Genomic DNA, 26,154 nt, shown 5'->3' on the forward strand with positions numbered 1-26,154 from the left:
GTTGTTAATTTTGGATGAATTATCCCTAATCTGCCTCATAGTAGATCACACATCTGGCTAACAGTGGAGGTTATGTCAAAAAACAGAGCAACAGAAACAGCCAGAGTAAGAGAGACAGGAGAAAATACAGAGAAATAAAAATGAATCACAATAACATCAATTCACACATGACTCTGAGTTCGCCGCACATCACTGCCTAAAACAATTAACACTGCTGAAAACTTCTCTCCACACTTGGCCCAATTTGGTGACAAAAAGGTCATTGAAAATAAATTTAAAGGGCTAAAAGAAATCAGCCATGGATGTAATTGCCAAAATGGTGCACATGTGATAAGTATTGTAGTACAAATTTCTTTTGGCTGTGTTTCTCTTTGCAACATTTTCTGACAAAGGAGCTGAATATTAAATACCTCTAAGCCTGAGAAAAATAAAGAAAAATCCAGGCATTTTCAGGTTCAGTGGGGGATTGAGAGATGAGCTCTTAAACAACACAGAAGGGTATGAAACACACAGCAGGCACTGACAGGCTTTAAGTGTTTGTGAACTAACACTACATTTTTTACAGAGCAATCCAGTGAGGAAAAAGCTGGTTTTGATTTAGTGCTGACAAACTGAGACTCTTATTTTTAGGGATTTTCTAATGAGAAAGTTCATTTAGCTCATAAGTCTGTTTCTATCTACTTAATGGCAAATACTGGTTATCAATGAAAGCACTGAGTGGATCTCACTGTGAGATTCATGTACAGGGTTGACTGGCTACTAGATCTTTCTGTAGGCAATTCAGGAAACAATTACTTCTAAGTGTGCTTGGCAACTGTGAATGTTTGCAAAGGCTTTTGTGACGTGCATCAAAGCATAGACGCCCATCGTGAAGCAGATGCGTCGTATTTCAAGGTAATGATTATAAAAAGAACTTTGCTATGTCCAACTGCACATACACACTTGAGCCCTTTATGTGTTCTGGAAACAGAAGCAAAATCCCCTTCGGAAGAGTATGTGTGTTGCCATAAGTGTCCTTTAACTACCTTGTTCATTGGTGTAGCACAATGCTGCCGTGCACCCTCTCATTCTCTGCAGTGACAGCTAACATAATTATAGGAACAGCTGCTGAAAAGTGCTAAACGAAAACAGGTGGTGTCGACAAGACACACTTAGAAAATGTAAACCGGGCTGGAATTGACTTTGACCACATTGGGCAGCAATAGCTTTGTGAACTCTGCACTTTTATCAGCAAACCTTTCTATAGTTACCAAATTAATAATGCAGGAAAAACTCATCATTCTTGACACAAATAATAAGGTGTCAGCGAGTAAACATAAGAAAAGAGAGCAAAGAAGAGACAAGTACAGGGAAAGATTGCAACGTGAATGTTTTTCTGCTAAATATAAGTACGAGCAAAAAGAGCAAAGTCTGAGTGTTATGAAGCTTTCAGTGGATAATTTGGATAAAGTAACATCAAAAGATAATGCTTTTTTGAGATAAGGGGAAGGGATTTTAGGTGCCATGGTAACACACTGGAGCCCTTACCTACAAGATCACCATGCCCTCTCATTTCAAAGACATTTTTAGGCATTAAGTGGAAGTGAAAGAGGCTTCTAAGATGCTTCCGCTGCTGCCAAACTGTTCTGAAGAGCTCTGTGAAGTCATAAGCGCTCTCACTGATTGCAGGTTGGCAGACACAACTCTACAACTCAACACTACTCCTTGCACAGACCTACAGCAATTCATGTAATTTGACTTCACCTGAGTTCTAAATGTATTTTCTGAACAAATTTACCAAGCATTGGTCAGCTTTTTCTAAACATCTGTTATAGCAGAGCAATTTGCTGATTACAAGCAGTTACACTTTAACAGCTGTTTTTACCTTATAAAAGTTAATGAAAAGACTCATCTCACGTTGTTTGCCAAGTTCTAAGATATCTGTTTCAGTAAACTCCTATAAATAAATTCATGAAAAGACCCACAATAAAGAGTCTGTTCAAAGCACTTCATTAGCAAAAAGCTGCAATCCATGATATCATCCGTACAGTGAGGTGAAATAGTATTACTCTCAGCAACACCTAATTTGATTTATACTAAACATGTCTTTTTTTTGGCAGAGCTGGAAATTTCCATTAACATTTAGTCATTTGGCAGAGAAGTTTATCTGTGCTGTTAAAGCAGTGGAAGGGCCTAAGATTTAACTTTGTGTTAACAATTGAAAGGAGTGAAAGAAGATGTAGGCCGCATGATCTCATCTCCTACATAGATCAAACCTTTTTCATTTACTTTCTGATCCTAGATCAACTCTATTGATAGAGCTGATTTTAAAATACTGAAGCATTCTGATCAATGTTTCTATAAAGATGCATTAGTATTACAGCTTCGACTCAGTTTGTCCATATTCCACTGTTAATGTCAGTGGAAAAGTTGATTTCATGAATGAATGAATTGCGTTCTGTTTGCCTTGTATCAATTAATGTCTTCCTCTGCCATCTCAGTAAATGGATTTAAGCAGCAGGAAAATCAATAAATTGTGGCCTCTGTCCTTTCTCATAGTCTGTTTTTGTCATCCAACTTTGATATCAGCAAATCGGGAATGGTGGAATGGTGACCTCACTGGACTGCTGCCACTACAAAAAACACTACCTTAACACTGTCAGAGGAATAATTAAGAAAAAGTAAAAGAGATATCATCTGCTGTGAATAATTGGGCTAAGGAACACAATGCTAACAATGATTACTTCGAGTTGGAAAAGTAAAACAATGCAGGGCTTGTTTGGTGTGTATGTGCAATCATTTTAGGGACTTACATAAATGGAATTGTTTCACCTAAAACAATATTAAAAATGAGTAGTTCTGAATCCCTTAATTACAGCCCAGTGGTAAAGATAAGACAGGGAGGATTTTAAACCAGGCCACCAGGGTTGGCACTTGTGAAACAGGCCATTAGTCTGCTGAAATTGTGAGCAATACTGTCATGCATTTCTCTCTGCATCCCTAGCATTCGCATGAGCCATAAATTTGGCTGTCACATCAATCAGAGGCTGGAATTAATTGCACAATTAAGATTCTCATTGCTTGGCAGATATAGCTACTAATGAATCAGTGACAAGTGTGATATGATCATAAAGAGGGGATTTTAATGTACTGTTTAATTGCTCTTATGTGGTCGGCAGTGTTACAACTGAGCTTCACAAACCCATTTGCTCTTTACAGTCCACAGTACTATCGGAAGACAATGTCTGTATGGTCGTGTAATGAGGAGGGAGCATGGGCAATGTCATTATGGTAGACCAGCATATGGGACTAATCAAGCCCATTATTCCTGTCAGGTTTTACATTGAGCGGTTATTACTTGGGATTTTACTTTAAATATGTTTAAGGTATGACTAAGTGTGTGTGTGTGTGTGTGTGTGTGTGTAAAATTCATGCTGACGCAGTAGTTTACAAGCTACTTTACTTGACACTTTACTGGGCTTTAACAGATGGTGTCAAATTTGTTAGTTCTCCAGAGTCATTGTGTAATAACAAGGTTTTGCTTTTTCTGCTGGATGTGTGGATGTGGCAGGTAAACTGGCAGCAGAGTGTGGATAGACATCTTAAGGAGGAGACAGAGGAAGCCTTTATTAGTCAAATGTCACATGTACATGTTCCATGAAGTTTGTCCTCTTAATTTAACCCTTTCCTTTGGGGGGAGCAGTGGGCAGGCACATACAGTGCCCAGGGAGCTAGCATTGAGTGTCTTGCTCAAGATGACAGAGACAAGGTGATAATGACAAAGGTTTGAATCAGGAACGTCCAGGAAAGTCGTGCATCCCAGCTCTACCCATTGAGAAACCAGGCTGCATACAGGCTGAAGAAGTTTATCATATTATTTTTCACCATTGCCACTGCTTGTTGCACAGCATGGCAGTATGCTTTGTCAATAGAGGAAAAAAACCTAGAAATACACTCTCCATGCCAAAATGTGGTGCAATGTGGACTGAAGGCACAGCTTTGCTTGCAGCTGGAAGCACAAACAGAGCTGCATGCTGGGAGATAAATGTCTACAATAAATAACATCCACTGGCTATGTGTAGGAAATGTGCAGCACACATGCGTGGGTGTTTTAAATGTGCGTGTTTTATTATTATGTGGGTGTATATGTGTGCAAATACATGTGGAGTTATTTCAATATTTTAGAAACTTTTAGTGACAAGTCTTGCTGCAGTCATTGTCACCTAACTGAGGTCTAACCACGTGACACAAGGATTGCTGCCATAGTATCTTATCATTACTTTCTTGCCACCTCTGTTTTTCTAAGCCCACAACTCAAGCTGGAATTTATACTGATGAAAATAAAAAAAACTACTATTGTAAGTAGTAGTTGATATGTAGGTCTGCCTAACGTGTGTAAGATTTGGTGTACACGTCAGCTTCTCTCTGAGTCTTTATGATCTATGAGAAGAGAAGAATAATTCTTATTCTTTTATTCTGGCCTCTGTCTTTTGCTGTCGTGCATTTAACACACAACCCTTTCTCCACATACAGTATATTCACCTTCAAAGAGGATCACTACCCAGAGGCCATGCATAATGCTGTTGCTGCTGTAATTATTTAAGTGAAACATCAGCACTGCACAAGCTACCAACCAACACATACCGTAGTACCTGCATTCAGGAATTTAAGTAAGCCTTTACCCAACTGTGTATCTACTGTACAGTATGTCAGCATGCCTCTACTATTAGAGAAGCTCTTATAATGAACATGCCTTATAGCATCAAAGTGGCAAAAGATCTATGCTGTATATCCAAATATGTACAACAAATGAAAAAAAAGCACAATTCTGTCCACTACATATACATTAGATGTTGTTATTATGGATGATGTGGGTTGAAACAGATATCAGAAAGGTCAGCTTATTGCGCAGACTTTGGCAAAGCTTACAGCCCAACTACTTCTCTGATACAACAAAGTGTATCTATCTGACAGTGTCTACTCACATCCTTAGAAAGAAAGAGGTAATAACACAGACAAAGACAAGGGGAATCGCAGAGGCAATGCCTCACTCTGCCCTGTTCCCTTCTAACCTTTTCCCTTGCTAGTGTGTGCATGTTTATCGAAGGCTACTATCACTAATGAAATCATATCAAAATACATCCCAACTGTGGTATTTACAGAAACAATTTAAACATGACCAATACAAAATCTACTCAAAAAGTGACATGGAGGAATTTTTGGTGCTGACATTAAACTTGAGTTGTCATCTGTCCACTGCTCCTTTCTACTTTCATCGATACACTGAAGCTTCTGTGTGTTTGTGTGTGTGTATAAGTGTGTGATACCCGTCTCTGGCATGTAACATGTAAATGTGTAATTTAAAATATCTTCACATCATCATTAACGGAAATACATGAATGACAGATCGTAAACACTTATCCACTCATGGATAAGCAGTTAGGCAGACCTACATATCAAATGCTAACAGTATGTGTGTCCTGGCATTAAAGTGCATAGTATATATATATATATATATACACACACGCACTTCACACAACCAGTGTGTGTGACAAATGAGCCAATTACCAACCATGCTTTTTCACCATGGTTTATTTGCAATAACTGTTACCAGCAGAACCCTGGCCTCCTTATCTGATTTTTATGAACATACTTGCATGGATTATTGAGATTTGTGAAAGCAATGCTGGGAGAGTGTGTAAGAAAAAGGAAGCTTTAATGGAGGGCATCATGGTGATCTGCTGTAGAAAGTGTTGAAATATTAACTGTTTCTCTAAGCATGTAGAAGTTGGTCAAGAGATAGAGAGAAAACAAAAAACTCAGAGAGAAAGAGATTATTAGACTTTGTTTCTGTGTCTTTCTAATCATGTCATGCCTGAGGAGCTCGGAGGGCAGCCATCAAACTTTCACACTTCACACTCTTGAGTCGACAGGCCACAGGCAGCCATGCATTTTTTAACACTCTTCACAGCCTTATTTCACTGCAGCAGTTAAAGAGCATCTAAGTAACATGAAGGTTGCAAATTTGATCTGGAAAGCAGCCAGTGGTATTATTTGCGGTCATAGCAATATATGTTGTAAGACTGCATAAGGTTCTTAAATCTGGGACTAAAACAAAAAGGAATATGTGGCAATTTGCACGATTATTTACAGCTTGAACAGCTCCTGTGGCAGGGTTAACAAACCAGTTGCCATGCTGAGTATCATGTGTAGGAGTGAGGCTGACATCAGTTGCCTTTGGTCTGGCAAGGTGCACTGACACCCAAGCCTGCTGTCAGAGCCACTGAACGCAGGCAGGACGAGGGCAGTAGCCTCACCATCTGTTGTGCGACAGCCAAAGTCACCCTGTATGTAGACTCTGGGTCTGAGTGGAATTGCATGTGTGTGTGTGTGTGTGTGTGTGTGTTGCCATATCAATGAGTGTTTGTCCAAAGCTACTGTAAAAATCTGTCTGCTCATACACATTATTTGAAGGTGCCTGTGTTTGTGTATACCGGTTAGTGTGTGGGAGTCAGTATCCAAAACAGTGGGACTTCTGGCTGGTGAACATTTATGATATGTCCATGTGCTTTGCTATGTTTACATGTGAGCATGTGCAGTAAACATGTGCAAGTGAGTGTGTGTGTGATGATGAAATGATAGTATATATATAGTTTAAGTATAGTTTGTACACATCCAGCAGTTAGCTGGTTGTACATAAACTTTCCATTTCAATTCAATTTGATTTGTAGAGTTCTTTTTACAGTTGACATTGTCACAAAGCAGCTTTACACAACCAAAGAAAAGTACATGAACAGTGAATGTGTATGAATCATGAAATCAGATTGTCCCTGATGAGCAAGCCGAGGGCGACGGTGGCAAGGAAAAACTCCCTGAGAAGGCAACAGGAAGAAACCTTGAGAGGAACCAGACTCAACAGGGAACCCATCCTCATATGGGTGATTACATAATATGTGTTAGGCAGCAGGCAGTTCATTGTAACAGTTGATTTCTTGAAAGCTGTCTATGCTTACACTTGCAGATTACAGGTGGATCTAAAACTGGATTTAAAAACCTTTCAATTCAGTTCCCTCTCACTATGACATTTGAAATCACATTCTATCACTTATAATTCAAAGTGTTGCTGATTTATAATAGTTATATTCTTGAAGACATCCTTCATGGGAGCATCTGTGATCTTTTTAAAGAAAAAAACACTAATACACTTACAGAATGGCAGCTGGAGCAGATCACTGTCACTCTAACCTGTTGGTTCTGTTTCCACAATGTGTGCCAAGCCACAATTTAGAAGCAACTTAGAACTGGCTTAAAGCACCACATTACTAAAAATGGTTCTGTATCTGGTACAGTTCTAATAAAGTTATGTTCACCTTTCATGTAGTGCTTTCCTCATTCTGTTCCCCTCTTTAGCCTTTTAAATAGGAGGAACATAATTCTTTCTTCTGCTAACATTCAAGAGGAAAAGCGTTTTCTTCTGGTCCTTATAAATACACTGGTTATCTGATTATCGTTCTGGAAAAGGAAATGATTGAGTCGTTGTTGCCACGGACCATTTAGTGAATCACCAAGAACAGGGGCATGAGAGTCATTTATCGGATCCACAGACTGAGCAAATTTGCAGTTGTTAGCAGTGGTTGCAGAGCTATAAAAACTGTGGGGCCTGATAATAAGTGCAGTTCTTCTTTACTGTCAAGTTCACCACCTGTTAAACAAATAAATTCCAATGTGCCACAGTATATTACGATTATAGAGATATTTCTATTTCACACAGCAGCAGCACAGTGAAAACATTGCATTGTGTAGTGAACTGGTGATTAGAAACTGACCACTTCTCGGGGGAGCAGGGAGTCTTCCTGGCGAATCACCAACAGGTTCACAGTCCCACCCATGGGTGTGGTTCGTAGCAGGCTCACCACCTCTTCCTGAGTCTTGCCATTTAGGTTCACTCCACTAACCTGCATACATGTGTGTCCACACACACATACATACAACCATGCATGCACAGTCAAAAGCACTCACATAAGCATATACTGTACATACAGGCCAAAAAAAATTCACAGATTCACACACTCTTCAGTGGCTAAACTAAAATCAGATGTTAAGTCAGAGCACACAAACTCCTAGAACACACTTGTTGAACAGTATACTGTATAGTGGTTAAATATAAAGTGCGGTACCACCTCCAGCAGTCGGTCTCCTGCTTTGAGTTGGCCATCTTGAATGGCAGCCCCTCGAGGAAGAATGTTTTTGACATAAATGGGAGCACTGTCGCCAATGGGGACGTCTCTGGATGTGATGCTGAACCCGAGACCCTCTGGTCCTAGGAATCAAAAAACAAGCAAAAGAAATTAAATGTGATATTTTACTGCTATATTTTTGTTGTCTTCCTTTTCACCACAGTAAGGTCACAGGTCAAATGTAAAATCTTATCAATGTTTGTGTTCTCAAACTGGACATTAAAGTTAAAAGATGCCAGTGTGGAATTACCGTGTACCCCACTGCAGCAAAAATGATACAAACATACAGTGATGATTCTGATTTACAAGTTTGTAAAGCAGAGAAAGTACTGTAAATGTGCCATATGTGCCAAATGTCATAAATGTCAGCACGAGTGTTTCTCTAGGTACACAACATGACATTAGTATTCTTGCTTTCATTTCATAAAGTCCTGTTACTAACAGACACGAGTAACATGTGCAGGAATCAAATTATGTTTTCATGTTCTGTATTTCCTATAGTTACTACCAACATGCTTAATTCTATCCTGATTTATTGGTCATATAATCTGTGTACCATGTACCAAATATTGGAACCAAAAGCCCTTCAAACTCTGTAGTACAATGGCAAGGCAGGAAGCTGTATCAGGATCAAGGCAATCTTTCACCATATACTGACAGTTTGACATTTGCATATGATAGAAAACTGTGATCTTTTTTTTATGCTCATTAAAAGTTGGTTCTTGCTGATGTCTTTAGGTTTTTAAAACTGCCCTTTAGGGTTCATCAAATGAATATGAATTGTTGCTCTGGAGCAAGTAGACAAATGCAATAATGGATAAATAAGAGGATATCAGGGTTGACCTTTTATGCTGAACTGGCCTGAATTTGTCAACTAAAGGCAAGAAATGGTTTCAAATGTCAGCTAAGGAAAGAGGCAACCCAAATAAACTGTGTTTGTTTGGTTATTCTTTAAAAAATATTACTTAAAAATTGAAAAATATTGCTAAACAGTGCTATTAGATGAGTCATTAAGCCCTGCGTTCAGAGATACAGATTCTATCATACATAACTTAACTGTCTACATTCCTAGTCAAGTGGGAACGTTATGTGGTTCCACATGAGGCCTTTCTGATGACAACAACCCTGATTAGCATTCATGTCAAAGTAGCTGCTCATTTCACAGAGCTGTCAGCACCTCTGATGCTTCATCATGACCTACTTTTCCTCGGTATGTCTTTCTAGCAGTCTGTCGAACTGTGTCTCGTCTCGCTGACAGTGATGGTGTTGATGAACAAGAAAGAGAAAGAAAACACAGATGCCTGTCGCATGGCTTCTGCACACAAACAAACTTGCAGAAAAGATGAGAAACATAGTGGGAAAGTTTAGCTGTTGAGAATAATGATGTGCTGATCTGTCCATCCGTGTGACATGAAGCAGAAGTAGCTGCCAGTGTTCTGTTGAAAGTTTAATGTGCAGGGCCAAACTTTTAAGTCAAGGTCATATTTGCTGCCATGGCACATGTGCAGCTACTACAGTGAAAAACTATACAATAGGGGCAAGAAAACCATGCAAACTTAATTTCTAACCAAACAAACAGGTTACTAAATGAAGTTTTGTTGATCATTACTTTTTGAGCAGCGATGTCCATATGGACCAGTGTTGCTGCTTTCAATCCTCTACATCAAGGTCTTTGTTCCCCTTTCCACAGTGGTCTTCCTCTCATGCCAGTTCCTTTCTCCTCCTTTGGTCTGCACACCGACTAATGAACAAAATCAAGCTCCAGCCCAGTAAGATCCCATTATTAACTGTCTACAATCAGGCAATTCAAGACAAATATAAAGGTAATTGTATCCCTTTCTGGATTAGTTGGAATCCTGGATCCAATAAGCCAATTAAACAGCAAACATGAGGAGAGGCTGAATCACATTAGAATGACTTAATGGGCTGTGTATGTTCTTTTCGACTGCACTATTGGATTAAGGCACTCTTGTTAATTTGCCATGCAAGACCTGCTCCTGTTACTCAGAACTCAGAGCCATTTACACTGAATCACAAACATTACAATGACTAAACAACAGAAACTGCTGAAGAGCGGTTCAAAGTTCAAGTTTCAAAGCCACATTTCCACTGACACTTACATGTTAGTATTGAGTTTCAATTCAACATTTGAACAATGATTTGTCTCCATTGAGAGATTACAAAAAGCTTGTATGAGTAAGGCACCACTTTGGTAAGTCCCATTTTAATCATGAGCAAGCTCAGAAACCATGTCTGTCACATAGCATGCTTTTAAAGAATTACAAGTGGTGTTGAATTGGCAATGTCGCTAGTGAAAATAAACTACTGGTATCACATATTGGAGCTTTACCACCCATCTCTCCAGCCTAGATTCACTACAAGGAGAATCGTGTGTGCAGACAAAAATAGAAGAACTTCATACACACATAAATAAATAAATATAACTTGTAGTGCACTCCCACGTTGTGTAGAAATTCTGCTGGCGTAGAAATTCTGCTGGCAGTGTTCAGAGACCTTTGCCAAGTATATTAGAGCAGCTTGTGACTGCACCTCCCCAGAGGCCATTGCATTTAGCCCGCATTGCTGCCCTCACTTGCAGCACTATTCCCTAAAGCACACTACAAAGACCTCAGTGTCAGGTTTCAACTAAACATCTGCTCCATCCAACAAAAAGGGTAAGAAAAAAAGAAGAATACTGGTCCAATGCGCAACCAGCTGCTCATGTTTGTGTTTAAAGATAGTGAAAGGATAAAATGAGATGGAGCTTGGCAGTAACCTCCCAACCAGTATCAGTAGTGTCCACCGAATATTTGAGTTTGCCTTTAGTCTCTCGAAATCTATTTTTTACTGTGAAATTGTTACATCCATCTGACCTGTGGTTCTTACCTTTCTTCAACTGAATGTTGAATCTGCGCCCTTTGTTCTTTATGTAGGAGCTGGCTGATGGGTTTGTGCTTACTCTGCGCTGCAGGGATGGGGTGGGGGCTGATGAAGTCCTGGTGACCAAGGTGTGAGGTAATGTTGCATACTGTCGACTCGGCTCTTGCGTGCTTCTTGCCAGGGGGTCCTGTTGGCTAGAAGAGAAACACAAACATCAAGGTTTGATTTAAAAACACCTTGTTAACCGGTAGCAAGCTATTATGGTGAAATGGAAAGCTGCAGCTTATTTTGATATTATTAATTAACCAGATGCAGGTAAACATTTCACAAATGACACTACTATGCATCATCATCAAAGAAAACTAATTAAACAAAAAAAATATTTTTGATATTTAGCTTTCTACAGTTGTGTTAAAGGTATTGCAATTGCAACATGCTTTTAAGGGACATACTATGCTTTTAGTGATTATCTTACTTATTGTATCTTAAACATGGCCAAAAAAAGACTGAAGTTCTATTCTTCTCTGCCAGACCTTCAACTCAACACCATATCAGCAGTAACATTGGATCTGCTGTGATTGTCCCCGCTAAGACGGCCAGAAACCTGGGGGTCATCATTGACGACCAATGCACTTCAGATCTTTGCATTGGCTTCCTGTGGCTGCAAGGATCAAGTTCAAAGCTCTGTCTCTTGCCTACAGAGTGGTCAACTCCACAGCTCCATCTTACCTCAACTCAATCATTCAGGTCTACAAACCCTCCCGTCCACTCGGCCTGTGAATGACACTGGTGGTACCAGCACCACACAATAGACGCCAAGGAAAACTCTTCAGCTCAGTGATCCCATGATGGTGGAATGAGCTCCAAACTCTGCACGCTCAGTGACCTCAGTTTGTCAGCAATTATTAAAAGAACTCTTCTGCATCTTCCCTTGCACTTAAAAAAATAAACTTTTCTGCTCTCTTGCACTTGCATCTCATGAAACAGAAACACTTCTTTGATAGCACTTTGCTTTGATGTTGTTTCTCCTTGACTTAGGTTTTGTTTGCTTGCCTTGTTCCTCACTTGTAAGTCGCTTTGGATAAAAGCGTCTGATAAATGACTAAATGTAAGTGTAAATGTAAAATTCTGAGCTTGAGCCCAGACTGTGCTGGGGAAGAAAAGAAAAAACACTGCAGATAAATTACTAAATTGAGAGAACAAACTAGGTCATCTGTGTGCTTTCAAGCTCAAGTTTGTTAAATAGTTGGTTGTTTTTCTCTCATCTTCACTCAGGGTCTGTTCCAGCACCACAAGTCCCTCAGCCTGATAAATGATAAACGGTCTGCCTACAACTTATTCAACCCCCTTGGATGTTTCATCCTTTTATTGACATTATAAATCAATCATAGTCAATAAAAGTTGGCGACTTTGACAAAAAATCAATGCCAAAGTGAAAACAGGTTTCTACAAATAATGTCAATTAAATATAAATATGTAAGGTGAAATCAGTTTTTGCATTAATATTCACCCCCTTTAAAATGACTGACCTAATCCAACAGAGGTCCAGATATTTCGTGCTAGTAGTCCTACAATTAGTGAAATGGGGATCACCTGAGTGCAGTGAAGGTGTCTCATGTGATTGCAGTATAAAGGCACTTGTGTCTGAAAGGTCCACTCACTGGTTAATCAGTATTCCTGGCTACCATTACAGTCAAAGAACACTTCTAGCAACTCAGAGAACAGGTCATTGAAAAGCAAAGATCAGGGAATAGATACAAAAAAATCTCCAAGGCACTGAACTTCCCCCGGAATTCTGTGACACAGATGACTACTCTGAGGGAGTTACAAGCTTCAGCAACTGAGATAGGAGGGACTGTACATACAACAACTGTTGTATGTACCAGTCACAGCCTTACAGGAGTGGCAAGGAGAAAGCCGCTGTTGAAGAAAACTCATGTTAAATCATGACCTATGTTCCCCAATAGGCATGTGAAAGACTCCATGGTAAAGTGGAAGAGGGTTCTTTAGTCTGATGAGACCAAAATGGTGCTTTTTGGCCATCAGAGAAGGCGCTATGTTTGGCGCACACCAAACACCACACATCACCACAAACACACCATCCCCACTGTGAAACACGGTGGTGGCAGCATCATGCTGTGCGGATGCTTCTCTGCAGCTGGCCCTGGAAGGCTTGTTAAGGTAGAGAAGGTAGATGAATACGGCAAAATATAGGACAATCCTGGAGGACAATCTTATTCAGTCAGCAAGACAACTGCGGCTTGTGAGAAGTTTTGTATTCTAGCAAGACAATGACCTGGAGCATAAAGCGAAAGCTACACAGAAATGGCTTAGCGACAACAAGATGAATGTTCTGGAGTGGCCCAGTCAAAGCCCAGACCTCAATCCAATAGAGAATTTGTGGATGAGCTGGAAAGGGCTGTTCACACCCAATCCCAATGCTACCCGACAGAGCTCGAGCAGTTTTGCAAAGAAGAATAGCATAAAATTCCAGTGTCCAGATGTGAAAGCCTAATTGAGAAATGTGATTGCAGCAAAAGGTGCTCCTCTAAATACTGACCTAAAGGAGGGGGATTTACTAATGCAAACACTGCTTTCCTTACATATTATTTTCATTTCTACCTTACTGGTACTTAGAGCACTTTCACACTGCTTCTCATTTACCTATTCACACACCAATGGCAGACCTGACCTGACTCACTAGGGGCAACTTGGGGTTCAATATCTTGCCCAAGAACACCGACATGTGACAGAAGCAGCTGGGAATCGAACCAACGATCCCATGATTGGTAGACAACTGTGCTACCTCCTGTGCTACCTCAGTACAGTACAGTAAAAGTTCAGTATAAAACAAAGTAAATGGTTTTCACTTATATAGCGCTTTTCTACCTAGCTGGTACTCAAAGCGCGTCTCGTTCACCCATTCACCCACACAAGCACACACCAATGGCAGAGCTGCTATGCAGCTGACCTGACTCACCGGGGGCAACTTGGGGTTCATTATCTTGCCCAAGGACACTTTGGCATGTGACATGGCAGCCGGGAATCCTACCACCAATCCTGTGATTGGCAAACAACTACTCTACCTATTAAGCCACAGCCACCCCATGAAGGCCATGTCTTTTTTCTTCTTTTCTTCTTCTGACCATAGTTGCTCTATCAGAATTTAGAAATATATTGATATCAAATGCAAAGTAATGTAGCTCTAATCAAGGAATCTGACTGTAGCATTTTGACTGAAACAACAATAATAATGGCTGTGGGAGCATACAATGTTCAAGTTAGCCTGTCTGCATGTAAAGTGGCAAACTGTATGCAGGTGTTGTTTCAGCTGATTCTGGTGGGCTGCTGCATAACTAAAACATAAAATCATTGTCTGATGTCTGAAGTAGAAAATATTAATAAACTGTTGTCTTTATTAAGCTTTTAAATGGCAATCAATTTACTGTGGATACATTAAGAAAAAAGTCAATGATTGTGTAATTAAAACTGAATTGACATGCATTACAAAACTGTGGATACTATTGTTAAAAAACGAAAGGCATTCCAGGTATTAATTAGGTCTATTAAGCAAGGAATGTGCTCAAGAGATGCCTCAAAATTTCCTCTTACTTTAAGAACTTAGAGGTGATTACAGAAAAATAAATCTCGGCAGGAATGTCTTGTCCAGAGTGCGTGAACCATATGTCAAGTATTTCTCTATCTGTTTAGACTGAGTAGGTAGGACTACCAGAAGCATAATGCTTGTCAACAACAAATGCTGTGCTGAAGGCACCAAAAATAAAGGGTAACTCTTGAACAAAAAACAAAATACAAAAAAGGTTCAACTCACTTGTGGTTTGATCCAGGTAGTGGCCCAGACCTGGATGCTGGTGCCCCCACCAAACTGGCCCTGTCTCCGAGCTGCTGGAAGTCTTGGCTAAAGCGTACCCTATTGGACTGTGGTGGACTGAGTTCACTCTGGGCTGACAGAAACTCGTACTGCTTCTTCATTGATGATGGGACCACATGGAAGAGGATCACCTTGGAACGCATCGCCTGCCTGAAAATGTTCTGGGCCCTGTAGGTGATACAGTGAGAGTGTGAAGGTCACAGTGACTTAATAAATTACCTTTAACATGATAAGAGATACTAGTACAATAATGTACTATGATAGCTTTGCAGATAAAGAAGGATAACAGAGACAATAATGTACGTTCAGAGATGATAGCAAGAGTTGAGGTTAATGCATGGCTAATCACGGGGCTACTCACAGTATAACAGCAGAGGACAGAAAATGCATTATCTATAATTACCAGCTTTAGGACAAAGAAAACAGATAAGCTGGTGAATCAGTGATTAAATGATATATATTGGGGATGGCAGTCTATAAACCCCAGGGTTACTGGTTTGATTCCTGGTTCCTCCTGGCTATATGTCCTTGCACAAAACACCGACACCCCACATTAGTGCCATCATTTACTGCAGCTGTCCAAACAACAATTTTCCCAAGGGGATAAATACAGTATGTCATTATTATTAATATTATACAGTCCACATTATGCTAGGGAAACATACTAGTATCTAAGTTTGTCTATGTTGAGTCAGCTCATGTGCATTTATCCCCAAACACATCAACACAAACACAGTGACTGCTATACCAATCAGAACAGAGATGATGAATCATGCATCAGGAAAGCTTTCCAGATGATGAGGTTCCAAAGTACATAGAGACATGCTTCATTTCTTATATACAAAATAAACAAAACACACACTAAGTCTTATGTAGATTTTGGGGGCAAATAAGCCAAGACAAGAGCTCAACATCACTCCCAGACAAGAGAATTGTTTAGCCAATGGCACTTAGCATATAGATAGGGTTGCTAGGAGCAAGCCATGAAGCAGCACAACAGGGACGGAGGCGCAGTGTATGTCTGGAGCCCAACAATACCAACTCCTGTTGGTACAGACCCACAGTACTGCTACCGTAATACCATGCTGATTTGATGCAAATGACAGCCTCAAAGTTGCTTCCATAACAACAGACAACACTTCATTTGAACGTTGTCTTGAGGCGTGACGTGCTTGCCCTACCAAGTCGCTGTGGGATTTGGTTTCTCCAATGTTTATTCTTATGATAGTTTACAAAAATTACTCACACTGCATACACTCAGGAGTGAGTGAGTGAGTGAGTGAGTGTGTTTTTTAGGCAAATATTCCCACATGCACATACAGTGCCATCACTTTAGTAATCAGCCTCCACGCAAACCTGATTGAATAATAAATTACTCTATCAATGCATCATTACATTCAGTTAGATTAAGTGTCTGAAAATATTTACCCATGCAAAACAATTCAAAGAGATTAGATTATCATTTTAAATTGATGCTCTTTGTGGCACACAATCAAGAGGATGGGGAAAGGAAGTAATGATGCAGAGAGAGGGGGCCAGACACGACAGTGACATGACAGTTGGGAATCAAACCACCATCTGAATGTTTGGTGGGTGATAGCTTTATCTCCTGATTCACAGCCGACTATCAAACGTCAGGTATTCCGTGCTTTAAGAAAAACACACATTTTGTTGTTAAGAAAAAATGTTTAGACTCATTCTAGGCTGATGACCAGCCTAGAATGCCTGTAGGGTGGGCCTACATTAGTAGGAATCTGGGTTCCTTCCTGTGGTGAATGATAAGGGAGTAAAGCAATCTATTTCTCAACCTGGCACACAAAAACCCAGACACACAGTTGTAGATAAGACGTTATAGATAAGTGTAACTCAATAAGTGTGTCAGAGCCTCTGCATGTGTACAGTATGTGTGAGAGTGTTCACATTCAGGCTAATGAGAGTGTAAAAGAGAAGGATAGCTTTGGTCAAACGGAAAATGGAAAATTCCCAGGATTTTTTCTTTATTGCACTTTAGGAAGTTAAGGAGAGAAGTGAATCAAAAGAAATGAATCGAGAAAGGACTGTAGGCGGTTTTAAAGCAGAGGTTTAAACAATGATGGACTGTGATGGTTGTCGCCGTGGTGTCGCTGAGTCCAGTTATAGGAAGGCTAGTCATTCGTATTTCTGTTTTATATGCCGCTGTGTGGGCCTCTGCCTACAGTTTGTGCTCCACTTATCACAGATACAATATTGTACTATTACTGACTACACAGCAGATAATGATGAGTTACACAGAACAGACATAGTAAGTAACAAACATTAGTCGCCCCACATTAATGCTGACAAGCTAATGACAGATGCTTAATTATGTTGTTACTTTGATTTTTTTTTTTAGTTTTAGTTTCTGTGTCTGAATTTACTTTTAGACTGGTTATTGTTTTTGCTAGATGTTGAGTTATTTTGAAAATGTGTACAGTCAATTCAGACAGCATTTAAACATTTTAACTTTTAACACATTTTATCACAATGCATATTTAATTTGAATTTACACACAATAACCCACAATAAAAAAAGTGAAAACTTTTATGTTTTATACCCAAACAAGCTGTAGTTTCCATCTAACCACTTGTCTATGAAAACATGGAGAGTTAGTGAGATAATTGTCCTTTCTGTCATGTTCTTCCATTTCTGTTGAGGACTTCTGAAACTCTGTTAGACTATCTGTTTAGACTGACTCTCTAGGAAGAGTCCTGGTGGTTCAAAACTTCCATTTGACAATTATTGAAATCACTGTGATTGTGGGAAAACTCAAAACTTCAGAACTTATCTTATCATTTTGTCCTGACATGCCATTGACTTGTACTACTAACTATTGATGGGCGACAATGGATAAGTTAGTCAGGCAGTTATATACAACCCCCAGGGCTGGTGTTTTCCCCACAATTGCGGGTCACATGTTGAGGTGTCTGTCCACAAGAATTTCCCCAAGGGGATTAATATAATATTAGAAAAAAGATTTAAGCAATCGGGTGAATACATGTTAAAATAATAAAACTTATAAATAAGCAGTGTGTTTGGACTATTTTCTTTTTCACACAGATCATCAATATTAAGCTAGCTCTGGAGCTTACTGTTCAAAGCGTAGGTTGCGAATGTCTCCCTGATTTATCTTGACTATGCAGTCATTCTCCTGGAAGAGATGTTGTTGTTCAGCTTTTCCTCCAGGCTCCAGACGTTTCACTAACAAGCCCTGAGTCCTGTGAATGATTACACAACAGGTTACAGATAAAACAATTAGGTCACATGCCATATCAATCACAACACTTAACAATCACATAGCCATACACTAAGAAGCATTAGCAAGATGCCAGCTTTGTCCCCTGCATTTTTGCAGTAAAATAATATGTATTATTCAAAATATAAATTTAATTATTTTATCCAGAACAAATCTGTTGTAACATTATCAGTTAATACTTTTACTTCATGACCTAAAGATTTATGACTAGTAAATCAAGAATGCTATCAAGTGCTGCAATCATTTGTCTATTGTCTGTTATTTCATCAGTGCAGAGTCTTATGATTGCAATATTCTCTAGATTTTGAAGAGAGGAAGTAAGTCTGTAGAGTAAGTTTAGTGCTATTGTAAAACATACCAAACATACCTAACTTTCAAAACATTTGATAAAGACCAAGTTCATGTTCATGTTCATCAAGCCTGCAGAAGCACTGAATTACTAACATTACTTTAAGCTTAAAAAGGTGCAGTTGCCTACACTGGAGCTTATGATGAGATTGGCATGTCTGTAATAAATACATACAAAAAGCTCCACAGCAATGCCATCTCAGCAATCCCACACCCCTATCCCCATCCACTAAATAAAAACACTAGTGAGCTCCTTGAGGCTTAAGTTAGGCCCTCAGGATAACTACATGCAAAAACATCAAATGTGTGCACTCAGAGTACAACTACAAACTCCCTCCGTCTTTAAGGCTCCTAACGCCTAAGGAAGCAGGTAGATTGAATGCAAATGTTTAATGTCCTTGACAGAAAAAGTTTTGAAAATGTAAAAATAATGACAATGACATAAGCTGGAAGCCTTTCATAACTCTCTTTTCACTGGACACATAAACAGCACATTTAATTTGTGACCCCGTTCACCACAGACGTCAAGGGCAGTTCTTTAGCATTTCAGACAAATGGGGCCACTCTCAGAACATTGCTCTAATTGACTGCATAATGTGGACATCCACGCTCACACCACAGACTCATCTCAGCTCCTCAACGGGGGTAAACGGTTCAGCATTAAGTTGAAAGTAAAGATCACAAAAGCCCTTCCCTAAATTTCAGTGTCTGAGGGGTGTTGATAGGTTAGCGTTAGTGTGTTGAACACAGAGTAATTGTTTGCGGTATGGAAACCAACATGACTGTGATTTATCTCCATAAGTTCTGATAGCTTAAAAAAACAAAGTATTGTGCATGGACACACTAATGACTTTTGAAGACCAGAGTCAGTAGATAAAAGAGTTTTGGTTGATCCCTGATCAGTATTCAAAGCAGCTGTATGGACTGAGGATGAAGCAGAATCTTTTAGGGATTTAAAGATGATTGTGTTTTTATAGCAGCACCATTATTCTGAGGATTTCAATGCACTGCCACCCTCTCAATTCTTTCCTGTCTTACTGCTTGAGTTGTTTTTTGTAATAATAATAGTCAGTTAGTTGGGTAAAGAAGAGAGCTAACTCAAAACTAAATTTTAAATTCAAGCCAGTGATGGCAAGAATCTGCATAGTTTTATGGCTTTACTCCATTGTGTGGCTGAGCAACAGTTCTAAGACATGAGTTGAAGAAGGCCACCTGCTCTTTAATCAAACAATAATCTAATCAGGATCCATTTGTGGATGTCAATTATGTCTGCAGTTTGTTTACAATTGAAACTAGTCATAGAATGAGAGGTTCATTAAGCACATAATGCATCTGTGAAGGATGTGTATGTGTTTATGTGTGCGAAGATGTACAATACATTCACTCCACACTGTGTACAATTGCAGGTGTGTAGCTTAATTTAAGTAAGGGTATTTGGATGTGTGTGTGAGAGAGAGACAAAGGTGCTGTCTGCTAAAGTGAGTCTTTAAGCTCCCTCCTGCAGCTGTCTTTACCTCCTGCTTGGATCTAACTTGATGTCAGTGCAGTGAAGCAGAGTGCAGGCAGCTGGTGCTGCAGTGCTTGCAGTTCCTTGTTTGCTGTCTGGTATTGCTGGCTGTCTGACCCCTGTGGCCCTGGTCTAGACACAAATGACAGCCCGCTGAGAGTAATGCCTTTTGTCCTAGTGTACAGGAAAGAGCTGGGCCAGACCATTAGCATCATCCAACTGACCAGATGCTAAGTCTTATCATGTCTAAAGTTAATTGAAGGCTCTGATAGCTATTAGTGCCAACCCTAGCTGATGGAAAAGAAATGTACTGACTATGCAGCATTAGTAATATGTGTTAGAAGATTCAGCCTGATTCTGTGGGTAAACAGAGTAGCTTAAGTATTATAGTGTGTCAGTAAGACTTTATTTTGTATGGTGCCACTCATACTTCTCTGACTCGGGATGGCTACATGTCACAGCTCTCACAGCTGTGAGAGACTCAGATTAGGTCAATGCTAAATATAGTTTCCTGACACGTCCTCATAAACAGCAATGGGATTAGTGTGCCAAAGTAATGACATGTAGCAGTCTTCAATGACAGCTATCCTCTCTGAGATATCACCCTATTTCATCCCCCTGCTCTGCCATTTCACCTCCTTCTCCTTGTTCTGTCTTCCAGCGCTGAGTAGTCACTTTCACCTTGGTGATGTGCCAGTACCTTGGTATGCTGCAGGAATCTGTTATATACAGGCTTTTAGTTTGATTACATCTGGCCACTCCATTTGTCCTTTACTTTTTTTTCCTGGAATAATCATAAACTGGGAAGCATTACTTCTTTGTCCAATGTCATTGACATTCCTCATTAGTTAAAATAAGGTAAAAGGAATCACCTTCAATGCATAGTGGATGCCATTGGGACATAGGTTAGAAAGTTAGAAAAAAAGAAATGCACATTAAGACTCAAGAGAACTGTGCAGTCAAGAGCAAAACTACTTTCATTTGTTTCTCTCCCCATTAGAGATGTCCAAGCTGTGAGACAGAAGAAGTGCTTGGAATTGACATGGTGTTTCAAAAAAAATTGTGAAATGATGAGTATAACACCAAGAGAACAACATCCACTGGGCTTCAAACCAAAAGCTGCAGGACACATATCGGATAGATAAACTAACCAGCCAGGGTTGTAAAAAGAGCCCACATTTCTCTGTCTGTCTTTTTTTTTACCTGACATCCTGTGAACTGAAAGGCACAACGTGGATCCCCAAGGGCCCTCCTTCATTAGACACCTCCACTGGATTGAGCATGCCCCTGCAGCACCATGATGGATGAGGCGACATGCATGAAAAAATAACAAGAAAATGCAGAAAAGCAGGATATAAAAGATGACACTAAGCAACAAGGGAAGAGAATGATGGTGTTTATGGGATGGTGGTCGGCAAAAGCTTATGGTGGAAAATGCATAGTGTTCTCTATATACAGGGAAGTCATCCATTATGAAGTCAAGCTGCTGGACCTCGAGTCAATCAGGGACCCAAATGGAGTGACTCCAATTAAGTGATTAAGATCAGACTGTTGTGCTAAAAAAGAAGAAATTAATTGAAAATGTGTAAGAAGGAAGGGAGGGTCAGAGGTACACTGTTTATTTGTGTTGATAAAGACATGAAGACAAAGAAACACAAGTAAACACTGATGCAGTCTTGATGTTTCTGTCGCTACACTTACAAATAGTGACATCCATTATATCACTCCCATTAGTTATATTGTTATTGTATCAAAGAGCAGAGTAGCTTGCATTAGTGGTTATGTTTTTTGTGGGGTTGTTGGCAGGCTCACTTACTCTAGGCTTAACACAGGTGAATGTTCCAGTGAGGAGTCAGCCCTCCCTACTGGCTCTATCCTCTCAATCCTCCTTTCTTGTTTCCTTAGGTCATCTTCCTGCTCCTAAAATGAAAGAAAGTAAAAACAAAAGATGACAGGATAAATCATAAAATGACTATTTAAGCAAAGTCAAAAGGTCACACTCACTCCATCATAATTTCTCTTTGGCTGTGTTTGCATCTCCTCCTCTCCTGCTAATATATCTCCTCTGGCTTTTAATCTAATTACCTCCAGGAACAAGTTACAGCCTCTATTTTAAAAAGACACTCACTGCAGAGCAGACTGTGTCACTGCTGCTGTTGCTGCAGAAACATCCCTTCCTAGCCAAAAAACTTTAGCAACTGCAGTAACAAAGTTGCGCTGATCAAATGCTCACGCTCAATCAATTGGGGTTGGCCTTTAAATTGGCACCACTGCTGGATTTCTGCAGTGATGTGACCCGGTCTGGAGTGAAGGGAAATGGTTGCACTTGCAGTCATCTGTTTCTCTCACTCTCTTCATTTTATTTACTCATCTTCCTTCAGGGCCATTAGGCAGCAGGGCCAGGAGCCGGTGGTTTAAAGGGAAGCCAGACATGTGAGGACATAACCAGCCTCTAGAATGAGACAGCAGCTTCGCATTGGTCCTAATGAAGGATAAATATCTGATAAATATCTTCATCTGAGCTCTTTTTATAGGGATGGTACAGACAAAGGCAGTCACTTGCAAGTGTGATGACATGCTAAATGTATAATGAAAGGGAGACATATTAAATAAGTTTTTTACTTTTTTAGTTTTTTATGTGCTAGTTAGAGAAAGAGCCAAGGAGGTTCAAGCATTTGACCATCACAGTCTTTATTTTGACTTGTTTTGTTATTTCTTTATCTTCCACTGCTGATGTCTGTGTGTGTGTGTGTGTGTGTGTATGCGTGCGTGCTTGTCCACATCCAGACAGCACATTGTCTCCATGTCTGCTGAAATTCTTTGTTTGCCACTACTATTCCCCACCCTTACCCCTCACCTTTCTTTTTCTCTTTCTTTTACTTAAATGTCAGCCACATTCAAACAGGTCTTGTGTTTTTCCAGATTTAAATATGGAAATACACCCTTCCATCCAGTCTACCCTTTTCAGAGGCTGGAGAATCTTTGGCGACACATAGGGTTTGTCCCCTATTTATTTATTAGAGCTGGGGCATAAAGGGATCTGGGGCCAAGAAAATGTTATCAGTCAACTACCTTAGTAGACCTCAACTAACCCTACCTGTCTTTTTCCCCTCTTTCACAGTGCCTTATGAAAATAAGTCAGTCAACCAGTCACGCCCATCTTTAATTTCTTGTCACTGATGAGCCAATATGAGCCCTGCTCATACATTTATAACTGGCAGAAACACAGGTAAACAATATGTAAATGCTAGCGGGAAATAGGTAGAAGGAAACTGAATGTAAAAGGTTGACTGAGGGTGATTAAACACTAATTATAACATATTTCTGAATACATTTTATTTGAGTCTTGCAAAATGGACCTTTAAATGAAGTCTCCATTACAGGACTTGGCTAATTTTAATTTATCACAGCTACCAGTAGGGATAATTATCTCAACTGATTTAAACATTCAAGTTCAGATATTCATACCATGTGGTTCATGTGCAGAAATTTTAACAGGGCACAGCTGATGAAGTGATCCCGACTAATGCTGGTTAGCACAGTGATGCGATATCTTATCAGTAACACCACAGAAGAAGACGGACCTGCACTCTCTCCCCCTCCTGAGTAAGTAATGAGTAGGTCACTTACTTACTTTGTAACTGAGATCTGCATCTTTCCAGGAATCAATACGAAATGATTTATACATTCTCTATTAAAGAGATATTATGTCGATTCCAAAATGTGTTGTAGTTGCATGACAAACTACAACACACCACAGAGTGGTACGCCCACAGTAGTTTAACAGTGTTCTGCATTTGTTTTCAGGATAACAGGCTTAGCTTTGCATGTGGTACTCACTGCCAGAAAAGCATCAAGCTATCACTAACAGATAAAATAACATCTACAAGAGCTGAATTTGCAGACACTGCAACACTGCAAATGTGTAGATTAGCTCAGCAACTGAGTACTGTGTACGACTCGTTATCGGGTCGTACTCGTGCCAGGCCTGTACTCCATTCTCATCTCTCCACCAGCCAGAGCTACAGACAAACCCACCTCTGTTGGAGGCACCTGAGCAGCCATCACCAACTTCACTTCACACCAGTGAGGGCACTTCATTACCTTATAAATGAGATTTGCATAATCTCAGAAATTAATGTGAAGTGATTTATAATGTTATCTGTTACATCGAAAGATGTTATCTGGATTCAGTAAAAGTGCCTCACTTTGCATGTTTATGAAGACAAAGGCACAAAATACACAGTGCGTGCTATTTTGTTCATTTCAAAAACACAGTTCTCATTGCACACCCTTCTAAGGAAAATTATTTGCAGGTGCTATCAGGTCTGAACTCTCACCTCCTTTACAGCACCTCTGTTCACTCTCAGATTATGAGAGTGAATGGAACGACCACTTCAAAAACACTGTGTTAAGAGTAGTAACATTAGTGTTGAATGGCAAAAGTAGATATTGTAGGATTGTCTTGAAATCAAACTTGTGTCAAAAATGTTGCTTTGCTAAAACACTCAAAACCTCTTTCAGTGTGACATAAGTGTAGTGAACTGCAATTCACACCTCCTTCCAAGGACATCTGTGGAGCGGTTGAACTTCTTTGGGTATTGAAGCAGAACTGTTTATCTGCTTTGGCAGGATTTGTAACGATTATGAAAAAAATATGCTGAGGGGCTGCACCTTTAAACTGAAACATCTTGAACACCACTGAAGGTATTCACCCATCAAGGGCAATCTTTTTGTTATTTTAGTGTGTTTTACTGTCCTAAAAGTCCTTAATAATGTCAGTTTATTCCCCAAAATACTAAGTGTTGAGTCAGTATTGCAGGGGTCAGAGTCTCCTTGTGACCAGGGAGGAAAGAAGAAGCTGTCTCCTTCAATATTTACTACCAATTCACTTAGGATCATTGGTAAAGCCAAGTTCTGACTGACAACAGAGGAGAGACAAAGTCTAAATACAGTGTATCTATATATAATTTTTCCACCTCTCTATTCCCCTTCATTCTCCCCCTCTTCTGCCCCCCCACCCATCCATTTCTGCCACCCCTGAGTGCTTTTAGCACCCTGTTGATCTCTTGGTAATCAGTGAAGTGGGGAAGCAACAAGGCTTTTCAGCAAGGCACTCATTCCTAGCTTGCTACCTCTAACTTTATTTCTATTCTTCCCTCCTTCCTTTCTTCTAAGCCCCCCTCCGTGCATGCAGAAGGGAGGACACAGAACCCTGACCTTTGGGCAGAAAATCCACCAGCCTCTATAGCAGTGAATGGAGTAAAAAGCAAGGTTAAGAGACTTGGCCATTGGACAACTACAACATTAGATTATTGACAATCAGCTCAGGAGGAAATATGCTGCACATACATGCATGCACACACACACACAGTTGAGAGTTGGGGCAAAGAGTGTTTGTTGAGGACCTGTCATTCCCCATCCATCACTGCCATAAAGAAGGCCTACTGTAAGCATGTATGGCCATGTTTGTCAAGCCATTAGGCAAGTACAGCATGTAGCTGCTGTGGGGTATAAAAGGGTACCCTCCTGTGTCCATCTTTGATGTGAAGGGCTTATAAAGGACATGTTCAAATGTTGCAGTGAATGGTATGTTTCTGGTCTTTGCCTTTCCTTCAGGTCTGAGGTCTGCATCTGTGTGACAGCGTCATGGGTGGAACATGCTTCTTTCTATGATATGCATATGTACCTATATAATGGGCTGTGAATGCTCAGCTTAACAACAGAGGTTAAGGAACAGGAAATATCTTTAAATAAAAGGAAAAAGCTAACAATTTAGCATGGCCGTTTAGCATGGCTGTTCTTAGGCTATGACCCTAAGAAATTACAATAATTGATTACGTAAATTGTTTAAAACCCCTTTAGGAAACATTAAACCAGCCAAAGGTAACAATGTATGAAAATAATCTGCTTTTATTGAGCAGCACTGAAAGGTGTAAGGAAAAAATACAAGAGGCAGAGACTTTTCCTCCCTCACAAAAGGTTAAGGAACTATAATTGTACCCTCATTACTGCCAGTTAACGGCAAGACTGAACAGGA

General features: G+C 39.9%; 1 protein-coding gene across 4 annotated transcripts in view; it reads right to left on the reverse strand.

The window, feature by feature from the left end:
* The window catches only part of LOC113163487 (partitioning defective 3 homolog), a 306,697-nt gene that overhangs the window by 136,542 nt on the left and 144,001 nt on the right, over positions 1-26,154 (reverse strand). For all 4 annotated transcript variants that reach the window (XM_026362165.1, XM_026362164.1, XM_026362163.1 and 1 more), the window contains 7 exons: positions 21,931-22,034; positions 21,318-21,401; positions 18,096-18,221; positions 14,929-15,156; positions 11,103-11,290; positions 8,160-8,299; positions 7,806-7,934 (listed from right to left, as the gene is read on the reverse strand). In XM_026362165.1, the coding sequence (XP_026217950.1) occupies positions 7,806-7,934; positions 8,160-8,299; positions 11,103-11,290; positions 14,929-15,156; positions 18,096-18,221; positions 21,318-21,401; positions 21,931-22,034 (999 nt within the window). The remainder of the gene's footprint in view (positions 1-7,805; positions 7,935-8,159; positions 8,300-11,102; positions 11,291-14,928; positions 15,157-18,095; positions 18,222-21,317; positions 21,402-21,930; positions 22,035-26,154) is intronic.

This window comes from Anabas testudineus, chromosome 2 (assembly GCF_900324465.2).
Source record: "Anabas testudineus chromosome 2, fAnaTes1.2, whole genome shotgun sequence".
In the NCBI taxonomy this organism is placed as follows: Eukaryota; Metazoa; Chordata; class Actinopteri; order Anabantiformes; family Anabantidae; genus Anabas; species Anabas testudineus.